This window comes from Chrysoperla carnea, chromosome 1 (assembly GCF_905475395.1).
Source record: "Chrysoperla carnea chromosome 1, inChrCarn1.1, whole genome shotgun sequence".
Lineage (NCBI taxonomy): Eukaryota > Metazoa > Arthropoda > Insecta > Neuroptera > Chrysopidae > Chrysoperla > Chrysoperla carnea.
The window spans coordinates 124,084,533-124,099,587 of NC_058337.1; the positions used below are offsets into that span (position 1 = coordinate 124,084,533).

Sequence of the window (15,055 nt, forward strand, 5' to 3'; positions counted from 1 at the left end):
TAACATTCAAAATTTCGTCATCATTTCATAAACCCTATTTATTTTTTCGTTTAGGTCAATAGGTTATACATTTTAAATTTTAAATATTATAAAGTTTTATCAATACAATCGATAAATCAATTGCAAAAAAATATGAGAACTTTACGTGGAAATCAGTTATTAAATCAAAAAGTTTTCGAAAATTTAACGTTAGTTTTTAAAAATTATAAAAATGTACGTTTCTCTTCACATTTTACGTATGTTCCCGATGAAAAATCACCAGTTTCAGGTAATCAAATATAATTTTAAATATACTTATTATTTTATGGCTTAATAATAAAATGACAAGACAAAAAGTGATTCTTGATGCAACAGTGTTTACAATATAAGCAAATCAGAAAATGGTTTTTATTACTCAAACAACTAAATAAACCCGAAAAAAACCGGATTCAAAAGGCATTGATATAGAGAGTACAAGTTGTACTATATAATAGGCAGGGCCGGATTAACCAGGACAACCTGGCTGTACACCTTATCTCCAGGACTATCTCTAAATTATTATAAAATGCAGCCAAAATAACTACTCAGAGGTTTTGAGGTCGCTGATCACGATTATGATGTTTAAAATACTCCTCGATGTACATAGAGACCAAGGTATAGTAGTTGCAGGTTTCACCTCCAGAATTTTTCACAAAGCTGGGGGTCTGTAATTATTTTTCAGCGTTATATTCATTATCAGCAGCCTCCAAAACCCCGGAAAACTATTGTGTATATCCTCGGAGTAATTATTTTGGATGCCTTTTTCAAAAATTTAGAGATAATCCTGAGGATCATGGGGATGTACGACCAGATTGTCCTGGTCACTAGGTTCATTGAGGAAATTTTCGAATTTCTGATAGCGGCCACCCATTGCGGAATCATAGAATGAAATATTCAGTTGGCCTCCATCCCACCAATAAAATTTCACTGGGATTAACGTAAACCTCGATATTATATGTTAGAAATATCCTTCGTTTTTAATAAAAAATATATTTTAATAAATTTAAAAAAAAATTTATTTTTGAAGGTGAAACTGCTAAAATGAATATGTTTCAAGCGATTAACAATAGTTTAGATTATACTTTAAAAACAGACCAGAATGCGTTACTATTTGGAGAAGATGTTGGTTTTGGTGGTGTGTTCCGATGTTCGCTTGATTTACAAAAGAAATATGGTAAAGGACGTGTTTTTAATACACCCTTATGTGAACAAGGTATTGTAGGCTTTGGAATTGGAGTTGCAACTGCAGGTGCAACAGCTATTGCTGAAATACAATTTGCGGATTACATTTTTCCGGCTTTTGATCAAGTAAATAAGTAATGAAATTAAAGTTGCAAAAATGTCCCCTTTTTAAGAACCACCCTTCAATTTTTATAAGCATTCATTGTTCCACCTTTCTAGAGTTCCGTAAAAATATAATTTAATTTCCATATTTAAAAAAATATATATATTTTCGATATACGGGCTGTTAAATATCTGGAAAGGCTAAATTGCCTTTTTGTTTTCTACCGTTTTTTAAAATGTTACACTTCTCAGCCCCACCGTTTGTAACTGATACAATAAACTCCTATTGAAATTGAAATATGTCTGCAGTGGGACATTTTTGAAACTACAACCAAAATACTTTTAAAAAAAGACAATAAACTTAAAATATTTAAAATTAGATTGTAAATGAAGCAGCAAAATTTCGTTATCGAAGTGCAAGTCAATTTCATTGTGGAAGTTTAACAATTAGAGCTCCATGCATGGCAGTTGGTCATGGAGCTTTATACCATTCACAAAGTCCCGAAGCGTATTTCGCTCACACACCTGGTTTAAAAATTGTTATTCCTAGAGGTCCAATTGCCGCAAAAGGATTATTAAATGCATGTATAAAAGATCAAGATCCATGTATATTTTTTGAGCCTAAAGCATTGTATCGAGCAGCCGTAGAAAATGTTCCTGTTGAAAATTATGAATTATCGCTTGGAAAAGCAGAAATTTTAGTAGAAGGTAAATAATATTTGTTATAATAATTTTATTTTAATAACTTGCGAAAATTTTTAAGGAACTGACATAACTTTACTGGGTTGGGGAACACAAGTACACGTTCTTCGAGAAGTAGGAATTTTAGCAAAAGAAAAGTTAAATGTCTCATGTGAAGTTATAGATCTGCAAACTATTTTACCTTGGGATAAGAAAACTATCGTTGAGGTAAATAAAAAAATGAATTATATATGTACGTGAACAAAGATTAATTATAAAATTTAAAAATTTTAGTCAGTCAAAAAAACTCACCGAATAATTATTGCACATGAAGCACCATTAACTGGTGGTTTTGGAGCAGAAATAGCAGCTACAATTCAAAATGAATGTTTTCTTCATTTAGAAGCACCGGTGCAACGAGTTACTGGTTTTGATACACCATTTCCTCATATTTATGAACCTTTTTACTTACCAAATAAATGGAGATGTCTTGAAGCAATTGAAAATGCAATAAATTATTAATGAAAAAACTTATTATTTTGAAAATTGTGTGTTCGGCTTAATGCACTGTTCGAAAAGCTACGACGTCATATAACAATTATTAATAAATACGCGGAATACAGTGCAAAAAGCCCAACGCATCAGAAATTGTGATTTATGTGAAAAACCCTCAAATATTTATGTAATAATAAATAGGATGTTAGACGACACATTCGTATTATGCCTTTAGTAGATCATTTTTAGTGGGTCATCGTTAGCTTGGTGTGAGCTAAAATAATGACGTTTTTACCGCGTGCTCGACTTGTGAAACGGCTGAAGAAATATTTTGATCGTTGCGACCGCTTAGTGGAATGCAACCAGGGTTTCCGCAAATGTTTTTGTTAGATTAAATACATTTGAAGTCATAAATAACTTTTAAATGCCAATGTATTTACACGAAGTTAGATTTAGTTAACATAATTTAAATTAGGAAACAATGATCAAAATCTTCAACTTATATTAAAAATATTTATTTATTTCAATCATAATTGTATTATAATAATTTTTATCTGTAAGTAGTTTACATATGATTACATAATCCAGAATCTCAATGATGCTGCCATCTACATTGAGGTTTTCGCATATGATCTGTTTCGCATAAGTAAGAAGAGTTTTTATGGACGTTATTATGTATTAGACAAAGAAAGAGTCTTCAGACTATGTATTGTGTGTGTGATGAGACATTTTGACGAAGACGACTGACCTACGTAAATCGGCTATCGTCACGTATACACACAAACAACTAATAAATGAAGATTGCGCGCGCATCACACACAATACATTGCTGAAGATTTTTCTTTGCCTTATATATAAAACTCTTCCTACTTCATATATACGCCCATAAAAACTCTTCCTACTTCATATATTTTAAATGGCTAACGAGATGATTGCCAAAATGTATATGTCCTCTACATGGGTATACCGAGAGGGGAGCGTTCGAGTAGATGCCCTGGACTTACCATTGATTTAATTGTTTAAATTTTTGTACGAAATCAGTAAAACTGACGAATGTCAAATTTCAGGCACAAACTGAAACAATTTTCATATATTTATTTCCTCTGAATGGTATCTCTTCGCTGGAAAGATCGTTTACTATTACAATTCCTTTGTAATGTTTCTGTAAAATTTGATTCAAATCCATATTTAATGTCAATCAAAGATATTAACGGACGATGGTTCTGCGCGATTATGTCTCCTTTCCTTTTGTAAGAGAGTCTTTCGTAATGTTTGACAGAAAGAACAACGTTTTAACTTTGCAATTAAGGTACATCGTTCGCTATGCCACATTCCAAAACAATCAATAAATTCATGTTTTAAATTACAGTGATCGTTGTTTACCAACGTAAAACCGCTGCATAATGTTTTACTTTGAAAAACGGATAAAATATTTGATACATCTTCAACATTAAAAAATAATGATGAACTCATATTTAAAACAGTTAAATCTACAGGACGTCCGTGAATAAAGTACTTTAAATTTTTGTTTGTATCCAATTTAACATGTCGACAAGTGAAAGGAAATTCTATACCATTCTTATTTATAAGTATCGAATGGGTAAACAAAAAATTTTCACCATTTTCCGAGGGAATATTAATAACACCCCAACTTTTAGGTATCAAAATGGGATTACGACTACTTATATTATTTGAAAATGTTATGCGTTTACTATCAGAATCAATATCAATAGTTCTTTTTGAATCATTCTTATCTTCACTTTTTATTACAACTTCTTCGTGTATAGACCCTTGTGTAAAATTTTCAGATGTAACAGAATTGTTATCATTAGTTGTATCCGATGTATTCTCATCTTCATCTTTTATTTTAAATTCTTCATGTATAGACGACCCTTGTGTTATATCTTCAGATGCGATGGGATCAGGTTCACCTAAAATTTTATTTAAATCAATGTAAGTAAGTAGACTCTAAAATTATCGGATTCGACCATTAGAAAGATAATAGAAAGAGAAAACTATTAAAAAGTTTTTTTTTGGAACCTCAAGTTTGCCTATTTTATATATTTATTTTCTGAATTATTGATCATGGACACTTATAAGACCCCATATATTTTTACATAGTTTTAATTAATTATATCTCGTGAACTATGCGATAAAAAAATATGATTTCTTTTCTATAGATGCATTTAAGAATAATTGTTAGAAAATAGATTTAAAAAATGGGGGGGGGGGTCATGTTTAAGAGATTTGGGTAACAAACTACCTTTTGTAGGTAGTGTACAATCATCTTATCAGTATAATAAAAGTTTTCTTATATACATACTTTTGACTGCAACATGTGATAGATCAAATTTATCTTCAGATAAAAAATTCTTATCGATCCATACATTCAACATAGGTTTAATATCTGGCGTTTCTTCGTTTATCTTTACTTCAGGTGTATCTAAATTTGTATCTACAGGTTTAATATCTGGCGTTTCTTCATATATCATTACTTCGGCAGCGTCAAAATTGGAATTACTATTTTCGTTTTTGAGTATTTCTTGATCGGATTCATTGTCAAAGAAACATGGAATAGCTGTCTCAGACAGACGAGGTCGTTCAAGAATACCCTTAAACCAATGAAACAAATATAATAAGTTAATTAAAACAAATTATGAATAAAATACATACCACTCCAATTATTTCACCGGTAGGACTTTTAAAATATCGTTTTCTTATAATATCATCACTTTTAAAATGTCTTTCACAGACAGAACTTGTACTACTCAAATCTGTAATACCGGGAATCGCAGCTTCCCATTTTTTTCTCAATTCAATATTTTTTGGCACTCTAAAACTTTTTACATTTTTCGGTGCTTTACAGTTTTTCACGATACAATGTTTCATTTTATAATAAGTAGTCGGTCCTAATTTTTCACAGAAAGAACACTGTTTTAACTTTGCAATCAAGGAACATCGTTCGCTATGCCACATTCCAAAACAATCATTAAATTCATTATTTAGATTAGAGAAAACGTTTTTTGTGTCATTAAATCCGATGCATAAATTTTTACTTTCAAAATAGGATAAAATATTTGATATATCTTCAACATTAAAAAATAATGATGAACTCATATTTAAAATAGTTAAATCAACAGGACGTCCGTGAATAAAGTATTTTAAATTTTTTTTTGTATCCAATTTAACATGTCGATAAGTGACAGGAAATTCTATACCATTCTTATTTATAAGTATCGAATGCGTAAACAAAAAATGTTCACCATTTTCCGAGGGAATATTAATAGCACTCCAACTTTTGGGTATCAAAATGGGATTACGACTACTTATATTATTTGAAAATGTTATGCATTTACTATTAAAATCAATTTTAATAGTTCTTTTTAAAGCATTCTTATCTTCATTACTTATTATAATTTTTTTGTGTATAGACCCTTGTTTTTTTCGTGTATAGACCCGTATATTTTTAGTTTTAACAGAATTACTATCGTTAGTTGTTTCCGGAGCATTCTCATCTTCATTCTTTATTGAACATTTTTCGTGTATAGACACTCGTGAAATATTTACAGATGTATTATTATCGATAGTTGTTTCCGAAGCATTCTCATATTCATCCTTTATTATAAATTCTTCATGTATAGACCCATGTGTTACATTTTCGGATGCGATGGGATCAGGTTCACCTAAAATTTTATTTAAGGTAGTTTGTTACCCAAATCACTTAATCTTAATTCCGCATTATTCTTATATTTATTCGAAAGATTATACTTAAATGCATAGGAAAAAATCAATATTTCTGCCAGGATATACCCTGGCACACCTAGTCCATATTGTACCTATCGTTAAATAGTATTGATTCATATGCGAAATTTCGAAATCCGTATAAGTGCAGTTTTACTGTCACGGGCTCCAGAGCTAACAAGGATATTCAACTCCATGTAACCAAATATCTGCCAAAAAAAATGAACACCAGCTTTGTCAATTCTCTCGCTTAAGTTGAGTATCCTTGTGTAGTGTCCATGCAACAGATCATTGAATTTAGCAGTTAATTTTAGTCAATTCAGTTTTTGAAAATGTTTTTACGATTTTTAATTGTTGTTAATACGTATTAAATTTGATCAATAACATATTATATTGTTATTTTAATTTATTATAAATATTTTTGTATCATTAGCTGTAAAAAAAAACAATTCAAAAATGCTCTTGCGATCATTTTTCGTCGATTTATTAACTACCAAGGCATAACTGGCCCTTTTGATTTTACTTATTAAGTTTATATACATAAAAAACGACAGTAGTTTTCTAATATACATACTTTTGACTACAACATTTGATAGATCAAATTTATCTTCAGATAATAAATTCCTATCGATCCATACATTCAACATAGGTTTAATATCTGGCGTTTCTTCGTTTATCTTTACTTCAGGTGTATCTAAATTTGTATCTACAGGTTTAATATCTGGCGTTTCTTCATATATCATTACTTCGGCAGCGTCAAAATTGGAATTACTATTTTCGTTTTTGAGTATTTCTTGATCGGATTCATTGTCAAAGAAACATGGAATAGCTGTTTCAGACAAACGAGGTCGTTCAAGAACACCCTTAAACCAATGAAACAAATATAATAAATTAAAACCAATTACGAATAAAATACATACCACTCCAATTATTTCACCGGTAGGACTTTTAAAATGTCTTTTTCGTATAATATCATCACTTTTAAAGTGTCTTTCACAGATGCAACTTGAATCACCCAAAACAGTAATCCCGGGAATTGCAGCTTCCCATTTTTTTCTCAACTCAACATCTTTAGGCACTTTAAATATCGATCTTTTTATTTTTAAGTTTTTCAATCCTGAGTTACAGTTTTTCACGACACAATATTTCATTTTAATACACTATCAAACTGTATTCTTCACTGAGAATACATTATGAGGATTTCTTACTTAATTTAATGAATTGTGTTCGATATTGAACTTTTTAATGCATGTATTTTAATGTCATAAATTTTATGAAATAAAAATATGATGAGAAATAATCTAAAATTTGATCAAATTTGTCGAACTTGTTTATCTGATCAACATTGTTTTAAAATTGAATTATTTCCGATTAATGAAAAATTAGACTTAATGAATACAACAATTATTGATATGATAATGGCATGTGCTTCAGTTCATGTATGTAAAAAAATTTAATTACTTTTCATTTAAAATAATTTTAGAATAAACAGTAAATAGTACAGCAATGTACAAAATAGCAAGAGGACAATCATTCTATATAAATGTTAACATTACGATACATATAATGGACAAAGTTAGATACCGAAATTCGAGGCAATACGGCGTCTAGATACCGGTGTTTTGCTGTATGAACTAAAATTAAGTAATCTAATTATTGTGAGGCTATTCGGACACTATCGTGTGTTTAAGATAATTAAGGTTTCAAGCTTTTCTCACACTTTGAGAATCAATGAATCAACGCTATCACAGAGTCAATCAAAAATCCAATAAACCCACAAACCCGCGCTAACTCGATGCCACTTAAGGCATGAACAATCCATAGATCAGTGAATAAACACAATCTAAGAGAAAAACTATTAATTTTTCCATAAATCCTATAACGGATTCGTAATCTACGGAATCGTAAAAAAATGCTTTAATTTTGTTTTTTACCTGACGTTCTAGGAGCAGAAAAAATGGTATATATCTAGTGTCTTAATAGCCTTAACGAATTAATTATTCCATCAAGTACATCTACTGCTCCTCCCTAGGCTAACTGTTTGGTAACTTTTAAAACATTATAAGCGTAATTTACCCTAAAAAGCGAAAAGGATCCTAAAAACATAAAAATCCAGCTCATTTGACGATATTTTAGGCGATATCTCAAAAACTACACATTTAATTATTAAATGAACCCGATTTTTGTATATTTTGTAATTTTTTCGAATTCATAGCGCTTTTGAAAATTGTGAGAAATCGAGAAAAAATTGCATTCATATTTGACCTTAGACCATTAAGTACATAGACTGAGCATCGCTGCATCGCCTATCTTTCTAGCTTACTTTCCAGATGGCACACTTTCGAACAGTGAGGGGCGTGCCATCTGAGGTAATTGTTTGGGTCAGCTAGAGACATTTATCAAAAAAATACATTTATCAAAAGAATATTTATCAAAAAACATATACATTGAATATAAGGACATTTATCAAAAAAATATACATTGAATGTCAAATTTTCATATCACAAAATGTTTTACATAAAACATCCTGAATTGACTGAACTTTTTCGCTTTTTGACTTAAAAAAATACTTCACACTTTGTTTTGGCCTTTCCACACCGTTGCCATGATGGATTTGACCCAAGCAATTACCTCAGATGTTTGCACACTTTAAATCGTTTGACGCTCAGTCCTTGTATTTAATGGTCTAAGTATAATAAAATGAAGTAAAGTAAAATAAAATGTTTTTAAAAACGGGTCCCGTTTTCCTGTTTTTTAAACAAGATATAATCGGCAAATTTATACATTATCACTAATAAATGATCTGAATTTAATTCCAGATAAGTCAAGATGACAAACTCCCTAAAAAAATTTGCGATGAATGCTTATATTTAGTAAAATTATTTTATAAATTCAAATTAAAATGTGAAGAAACGGATAAAACTTTACGTGAATATTTTTCCAACAATTACGAAGAATGTAAAACAAACTTTGATAAAATTTCAACCAACTTAGAAAATATTTCATATGAAAATGCTGAAGAAAATTATATTCAACAAGATAATTCTCTTGAACCATTATCAGAATTATATGAAAATTTAGAATACAGTAACTTAGAAAATTCAAATCCACAAATTGATATTATATTAGAAAATGTAAATGGATCTGACGACATTAAAATTGAACATGAAAAAATTGATTTATTTTGTAATACAGATATTAAAGTTTTCCCTGACGGACAAAATAACGATAAAAGTGAGGAAAATTTATTTTTTGAACCATCAACAAACTTATCAATTTCTGATATAGAAAACTGTTTTAATTCGAATCATATTGATCATGAAGAAAATGTTATAAGTGAAGAAAATATTGTTGAAAATGATGGAAAAACTCCCACTGTTACGAACGAAGAAAATAATTTTTTATGTACGATATGCGGTGAAAAATTTAATATTTTAACTACATTAAAAAATCATTTACGCTCACATAACGATGTTAAATATTGTTTATGCAACGAATGTGGAAAATGTTTTAAGCGTAGCTCAGATTTACGGCGACATATGCGTATTCACACTGGAGAAACACCCTTCCATTGTTTAATATGTAATAAAGGTTTCAAACAAAAGTTTCATTTATCCGAACATGAACGATCACATGAAAAGAAAGAAACGTACAATTGTACTGTATGTGATAAAAAATTCACACGTTATGGTACGTTACGTATACATATGCGCACACATACAAAATTAAAACCATACGCATGTACAATATGCGAAAAACGGTTCGCCGGATCCGATATATTAAATAAACATTTAAAAACACATACCGGAGAAAAACCTCACAAATGTGATTACTGTTCAAAACAGTTTACACATGTCGATCAATTACAAACGCATTTACGTATTCATACGGGGGAAAAACCGTATAAATGTAGTGAATGCGATAAATCTTTTACGCAATATAATGGATTGAGCACACATATGATGACACATACCGGGGAAAAACCATTTTTATGTAGTGAATGCGGAAAACGTTTTACACGTGCGGACGATTTAAAGAAACATATTCGAATACATACCAAAGAGCGTCCGTATGTTTGTAGTATATGTTCACGTGGTTTTTCACAATCATTCCATTTATCCGAACATAAACGTATTCATGGCAATGAGAAACCATTTAGTTGTGATATATGCGGGAAAAAATTTCGACGAAATGGTACGTTAAAAATTCATATACGAACTCAACATACTGAAAATGGTACACGAAAATTAATACCATGCACGTTGTGCGATAAACAATTTACCGTTGCACATTCGTTAAATAAACATATGCTGTTGCATACAGGGGAACGACCGTACGTTTGTGTTGTTTGTAGTAAAACATTTGTCCAAGCTATACATTTAGAAATACATAAGAGAACGCATTCGGGGGAGAAACCATATGTATGTAATATTTGTGGAAAAGGTTTTGGTTCATCGTCTCGATTAACTGTACATTGTCGAACGCATACGGGGGAAAGACCGTATAAGTGTACGTTATGTAGTCGAGGATGTACAACGTCTACGGCACTTAAAGTACATATGCGTATTCATACCGGCGAAACACCGTATTCATGTGTAAAGTGTAACAAAGCATTTTCTAGATCTGATTTGTTGAGTGCACATAAACGGAATTATGGACATTAAATTTTATCGAAATTATTAATAATAACGTTTTTTTATAATTAAATTTTGGATATTATTTTTATTCCTATCCCATATAGAACTTTCCCTATTGCATACTTCCTTATTAGTTGAAACAGTATAAAAGTATTCGAGAATTTCAGTGTTTGATTATGAGGTAAATGCAGGGCCGTAGATAGGGGTATGATGATTTTACCCAGCTCGTCCTGATTGTACAGCCTGGCTACGACCCTTGATAAATGGCGATCACTCCATGTGAGTGCGCTAATAAATGTCGTTTTAAAAAGCTATCAAAAGCATGGCTATCCAATATTTTGCGTTTTTTTTAAAGCAGAAACTACTTCTGTAATTAATTAATTACATGGATCAAATTAATTAGTCATTCATAAAATAAGTCACTGACATATTGTTCTGATGATACATTTCAAATTTCCCTCATTATGTTAGTTAAAAATGGCGGGATAGATGAATTATCATCTAACGAAAAGAAAAATCTAATCCGATATTACTTTTATTATATTTTCAATAAAAATGTTTAAAAAAACTATGTTAAAGAATTACTTAACAATTTTACGAAAGTGAAATATATTTATATTTGGTTAAATATATTTCACACAGAGTGTATCAGTGTACTTCTGCTCGTGTAAATTAAATAATAACGATGAATGTAAACATCCAAAATGTATCTAATTTTAAAACAATTTGTCGAATTTGTTTAATAATAAAAACAGAAATGGTTTGTGTAAATAATCAAACTAATCAGATGATAGAATCATTTCTTAGTTCAATTCAGGTAAATTATTTAAAAATTTTTTAATCTTTTTCCTCTTACTTTCAAATATATTATTATCGGATTCATAGATTATTTTTGAACACAAATATTAAGTTGATTCACCAGAAAATATTTCGATTTCAAATAGTCTTTGATTTATTTTATGTAATAGGGGCCGAATTTATTGTCGCTATCAGTTAACCAAAAAGAATTTCATCTCCATTTTTTATCCATCATGGATTTCCTTAAAAATTGAGTGCTCGAAGTAATCGATTTCAGAGTATAGTCCACTTTTGTGTGTCTAGTTAGTATCTCCGACCACTTCTTACCTACAAATATCTAAGCATTCATAATTATTTGCTTAAAATTTTTTATTTCCGTCCTGTGGTTGCCGGGAGGAGGGTGCAAAGGAATGCCTTTGAACGTCGGGAAAGCAAATACACAGAAAAATAATATGAAATTATTATTATTAAGTCACCGTTGAATAAAAGCTTAAGGTGTCTGAATTAATGTCCAAAGCTTATCTTCTCAATAAATTCAGTGTCCTCCTTAAGTCTTTTGAACAATGAGCATGCATAGGCTTTTTAGTCTTGTAACTCCCATTGTTGACTGATTTCATGCCTTGACGTGTTAAAAGTACGTTCAATGCTGCACGTTGTTGCTGGAGAATAGTTAAATAAACTTTGATTGCCTCACATCCCGCTTCGAAAACTCTAATTTGTAGGAATATTTCCAAAAATAAATGAAGTAAAATCATATTTTCTAAGATAATTATTAAAAACTTCGGAAAACGGTATGCTTTGAACTTTTGTGATCAACCGTTTGGCGGTGACTTTGCAACTTTATGGTGTTATCTCTATGATTATTACACTGTAAATTTACAGGTGGGGGCCCTAGAAATATCTTTCATATGGTATACTGATGTAATGTTTCCATTTTTTCTCTATTTTGTCTAGCAATTACATTCTCAAGATAAATACCCACAACAAATTTGCAACGACTGTTTAATACAATTAAAAAACGTCTACCAATTTAAACAACAATTTGAATTATCTTTAAAAATACTTAACAAAATTATCACACAAACTAATCGATCCACTGATCAACTTGAAAATGAAAATAATACTCAACAATATGAAGTTAAGATAGAAGTTGAAGAAGAAGAGGAAAATTTGGAGGTAACAATTAAACAAGAAATTGTAGATGAAGAATCAACACAACAAAATATTGAACTAGATGAAATTAATATCAATGATGATTGGATTAAATCAGAAGAATTTGATAATGATAATACTGATAAAATTTCGTGTAATTTTCAACAAAGTAAAACAACTGATAATGAAACAAATAATGTGATAATTAAACAACATAAAATCTCAGATTTTATCTGTAACATTTGTAAAAGTAAATTTATTAATCGTAATCGATTAATAAAACATATAAAAACCCACATAAAATTCCAATCAAACGATTTACTTGAAACTGATCAACAACAGGGTAAATTTAAATGTGATAATTGTTTAAGAAAGTTTATCACATTAACAGAATTAATCACACATTGTGAACAAGATCATGAAGCTAAACCGATCAAATGTAAACAATGTGACTTAGAATGTGTTAACTATTTACAAATGTTAAAACATGAACAAAGCCATTCACGTAAATATGTATGTGAACATTGCGGTTTAATATTTAATCAATTATCAGTCTTAGAATCACATAAACGATCATCTCATTCCGATAAGAAAGATCATGTTTATGTATGTTCGATTTGTGATAAATCGTATCCAACGATATCGACATTAAAATCGCATGTGAAAACAATACATGCAACACGTTTAGAATCGTGGGATGTTTGTACAATTTGTCGTAAATTAGTGAAATGTATTAAAATACATTATTTAGAATTTCATGGACGTATTAAAAATTGTAATACTCAAAGTATTAAAGTACATTCGTGTTGGTGTTGTGATGCAAAATTTGGTTCATGGTATGCATTAAAACGACATATGATTAAACATGGTGTTGAACGGCCGTTTATGTGTAAAATTTGTGATAAAGGATTTCGATTTGATACTATTCTTGAAATACACATCCGTACACAACATTGTAATTGAAAGTAAGATAAGGGGGGGGGGGTTAAAACTATTCATGTTAGGTCATAAAGTCAATAAAAACAAGAAGCTCTTTTTTCGAATAATTTCATATTTTATTAGGTCAAAATGCGATATTCAATCACTATTTTTCAATCAGTCAATTCTGCGAGATACAGAAAAAAACTTGATGTTACGGAAATGATCGTGCAAAATTGAAGAGCATTGTTCAAAAAATTGAGCGCAAGAGTCTTCATCAAAATTTTTCATTTTGTTGGGAAAGAGACAACAGAAAATTTGATAAAGTATTGCCATGATTCAAATTTCAAAAATCAATCCTGTAAATGTGTCAGAAACAAATTGATGTACGGTACGTCAACTGAATCAGTTTATACATTCGAGCGTTGAGTCTGTTTTGACATTAGCCTTGGCTTCCGCATTTCCATGTCGTATTCATCGCAGATTTCGCTTACGGTTTTGAAAATTTTGGTGAACTCCAACGTTTCATCTTCTTTTAATCAAAATTTACCAAAAAAACATTCTCCATGGAGGGAAGGGGAAATGTTTCGACACCACCTCCCTCCGTGCGCACGGGCTTGCAAAATATAGAATCGATATCTCGCTGACAAAAAATAGTATCGACTTCATTGTAGTGTCGATCGAGGCGTATTAACGGCATTAAAATCCGAAAAGAAAATTCATAACATTCGACGAGTTGTTTTGGAGAAAATGGACACTAAAGTTTGGTTTACAACAAAAGTTGTTTATTTTTTTTTCTAAGGAACATTTTTTACCTTTTAACATATGAATGTGTTGAACACAGCTAGTTTTTTTTGTTCGAGTAACCCGATTTATTAATTTGAGAAAAATAAACGCGGCAGAAGTTAATTTTCGTGCGGCCTCTTCTGCAGGATGAGCACTCTGGTACTGCTTGACGAAGATCGAACATTTCAGAATAATAAGACATCTTTATTAACCAAACGAAAATACAATTGGAAGCGTGAAGCTACTCAGAAGATGGTTTAAGAAAATTTATTAATTTAGACGTTGATCTCAATACTGACTTTTCACCTTAAATGTGAATTTAATATTTATAAATATATATATTTATATTTTAAACTATTTTTGTATTCGCCAATGACCAATTTTTCCCAATTTTATGGATGGCAAGAGATGGAAATGTAACAAATTTATTGTAGTATGATCGATTCCTCTGAAGTGAGAAAAGCGTATTTGGATTGAGGATGCGTTATTTTTTCCTGCTGGATAAATGAGGATGAGTTATTTTAAGGTATTAAATAAACAAGCTT

The 15,055-nt window shown here is 30.3% G+C and overlaps 4 protein-coding genes across 6 annotated transcripts; 3 read left to right on the forward strand and 1 right to left on the reverse strand.

Annotated features, from left to right (window-relative positions):
* Nucleotides 1-105: 105 nt before the first annotated feature.
* Nucleotides 106-2,517, forward strand: LOC123298269 (2-oxoisovalerate dehydrogenase subunit beta, mitochondrial). The gene is made up of 5 exons (XM_044880234.1): nt 106-268; nt 1,046-1,326; nt 1,683-2,010; nt 2,066-2,211; nt 2,278-2,517. The coding sequence occupies exons 1-5, from the start codon at nt 133-135 to the stop codon at nt 2,503-2,505; spliced, it is 1,119 nt and encodes a 372-aa protein (XP_044736169.1). The 5' UTR covers nt 106-132; the 3' UTR covers nt 2,506-2,517.
* A 514-nt stretch (nt 2,518-3,031) lies between these two features.
* LOC123298134 lies at nt 3,032-7,405 on the reverse strand. 3 transcript variants are annotated; one of them, XM_044880058.1, is made up of 3 exons: nt 7,140-7,405; nt 4,802-5,090; nt 3,032-4,409 (listed from the first exon to the last, which is right to left on the reverse strand). In XM_044880058.1, exons 1-3 carry the CDS (start codon nt 7,368-7,370, stop codon nt 3,673-3,675), a joined length of 1,257 nt encoding a protein of 418 aa, XP_044735993.1. In that variant the 5' UTR covers nt 7,371-7,405; the 3' UTR covers nt 3,032-3,672. The 3 variants fall into 3 exon arrangements, with proteins under 3 accessions (XP_044735993.1, XP_044736000.1, XP_044735986.1); XM_044880065.1 differs by lacking the exon at nt 4,802-5,090 and adding an exon at nt 6,794-7,082; XM_044880051.1 differs by lacking the exon at nt 7,140-7,405 and adding an exon at nt 5,152-5,620.
* Nucleotides 7,406-7,610: 205 nt separating this feature from the next.
* On the forward strand, nt 7,611-10,883 carry LOC123294261 (gastrula zinc finger protein XlCGF57.1-like). The gene is made up of 2 exons (XM_044875387.1): nt 7,611-7,662; nt 9,259-10,883. The coding sequence occupies exons 1-2, from the start codon at nt 7,611-7,613 to the stop codon at nt 10,881-10,883; spliced, it is 1,677 nt and encodes a 558-aa protein (XP_044731322.1).
* Nucleotides 10,884-11,613: 730 nt separating this feature from the next.
* Nucleotides 11,614-13,769, forward strand: LOC123294271 (myoneurin-like). Its single transcript, XM_044875399.1, has 3 exons — nt 11,614-11,673; nt 12,609-13,536; nt 13,603-13,769. The coding sequence occupies exons 1-3, from the start codon at nt 11,614-11,616 to the stop codon at nt 13,767-13,769; spliced, it is 1,155 nt and encodes a 384-aa protein (XP_044731334.1).
* Nucleotides 13,770-15,055: the final 1,286 nt, after the last annotated feature.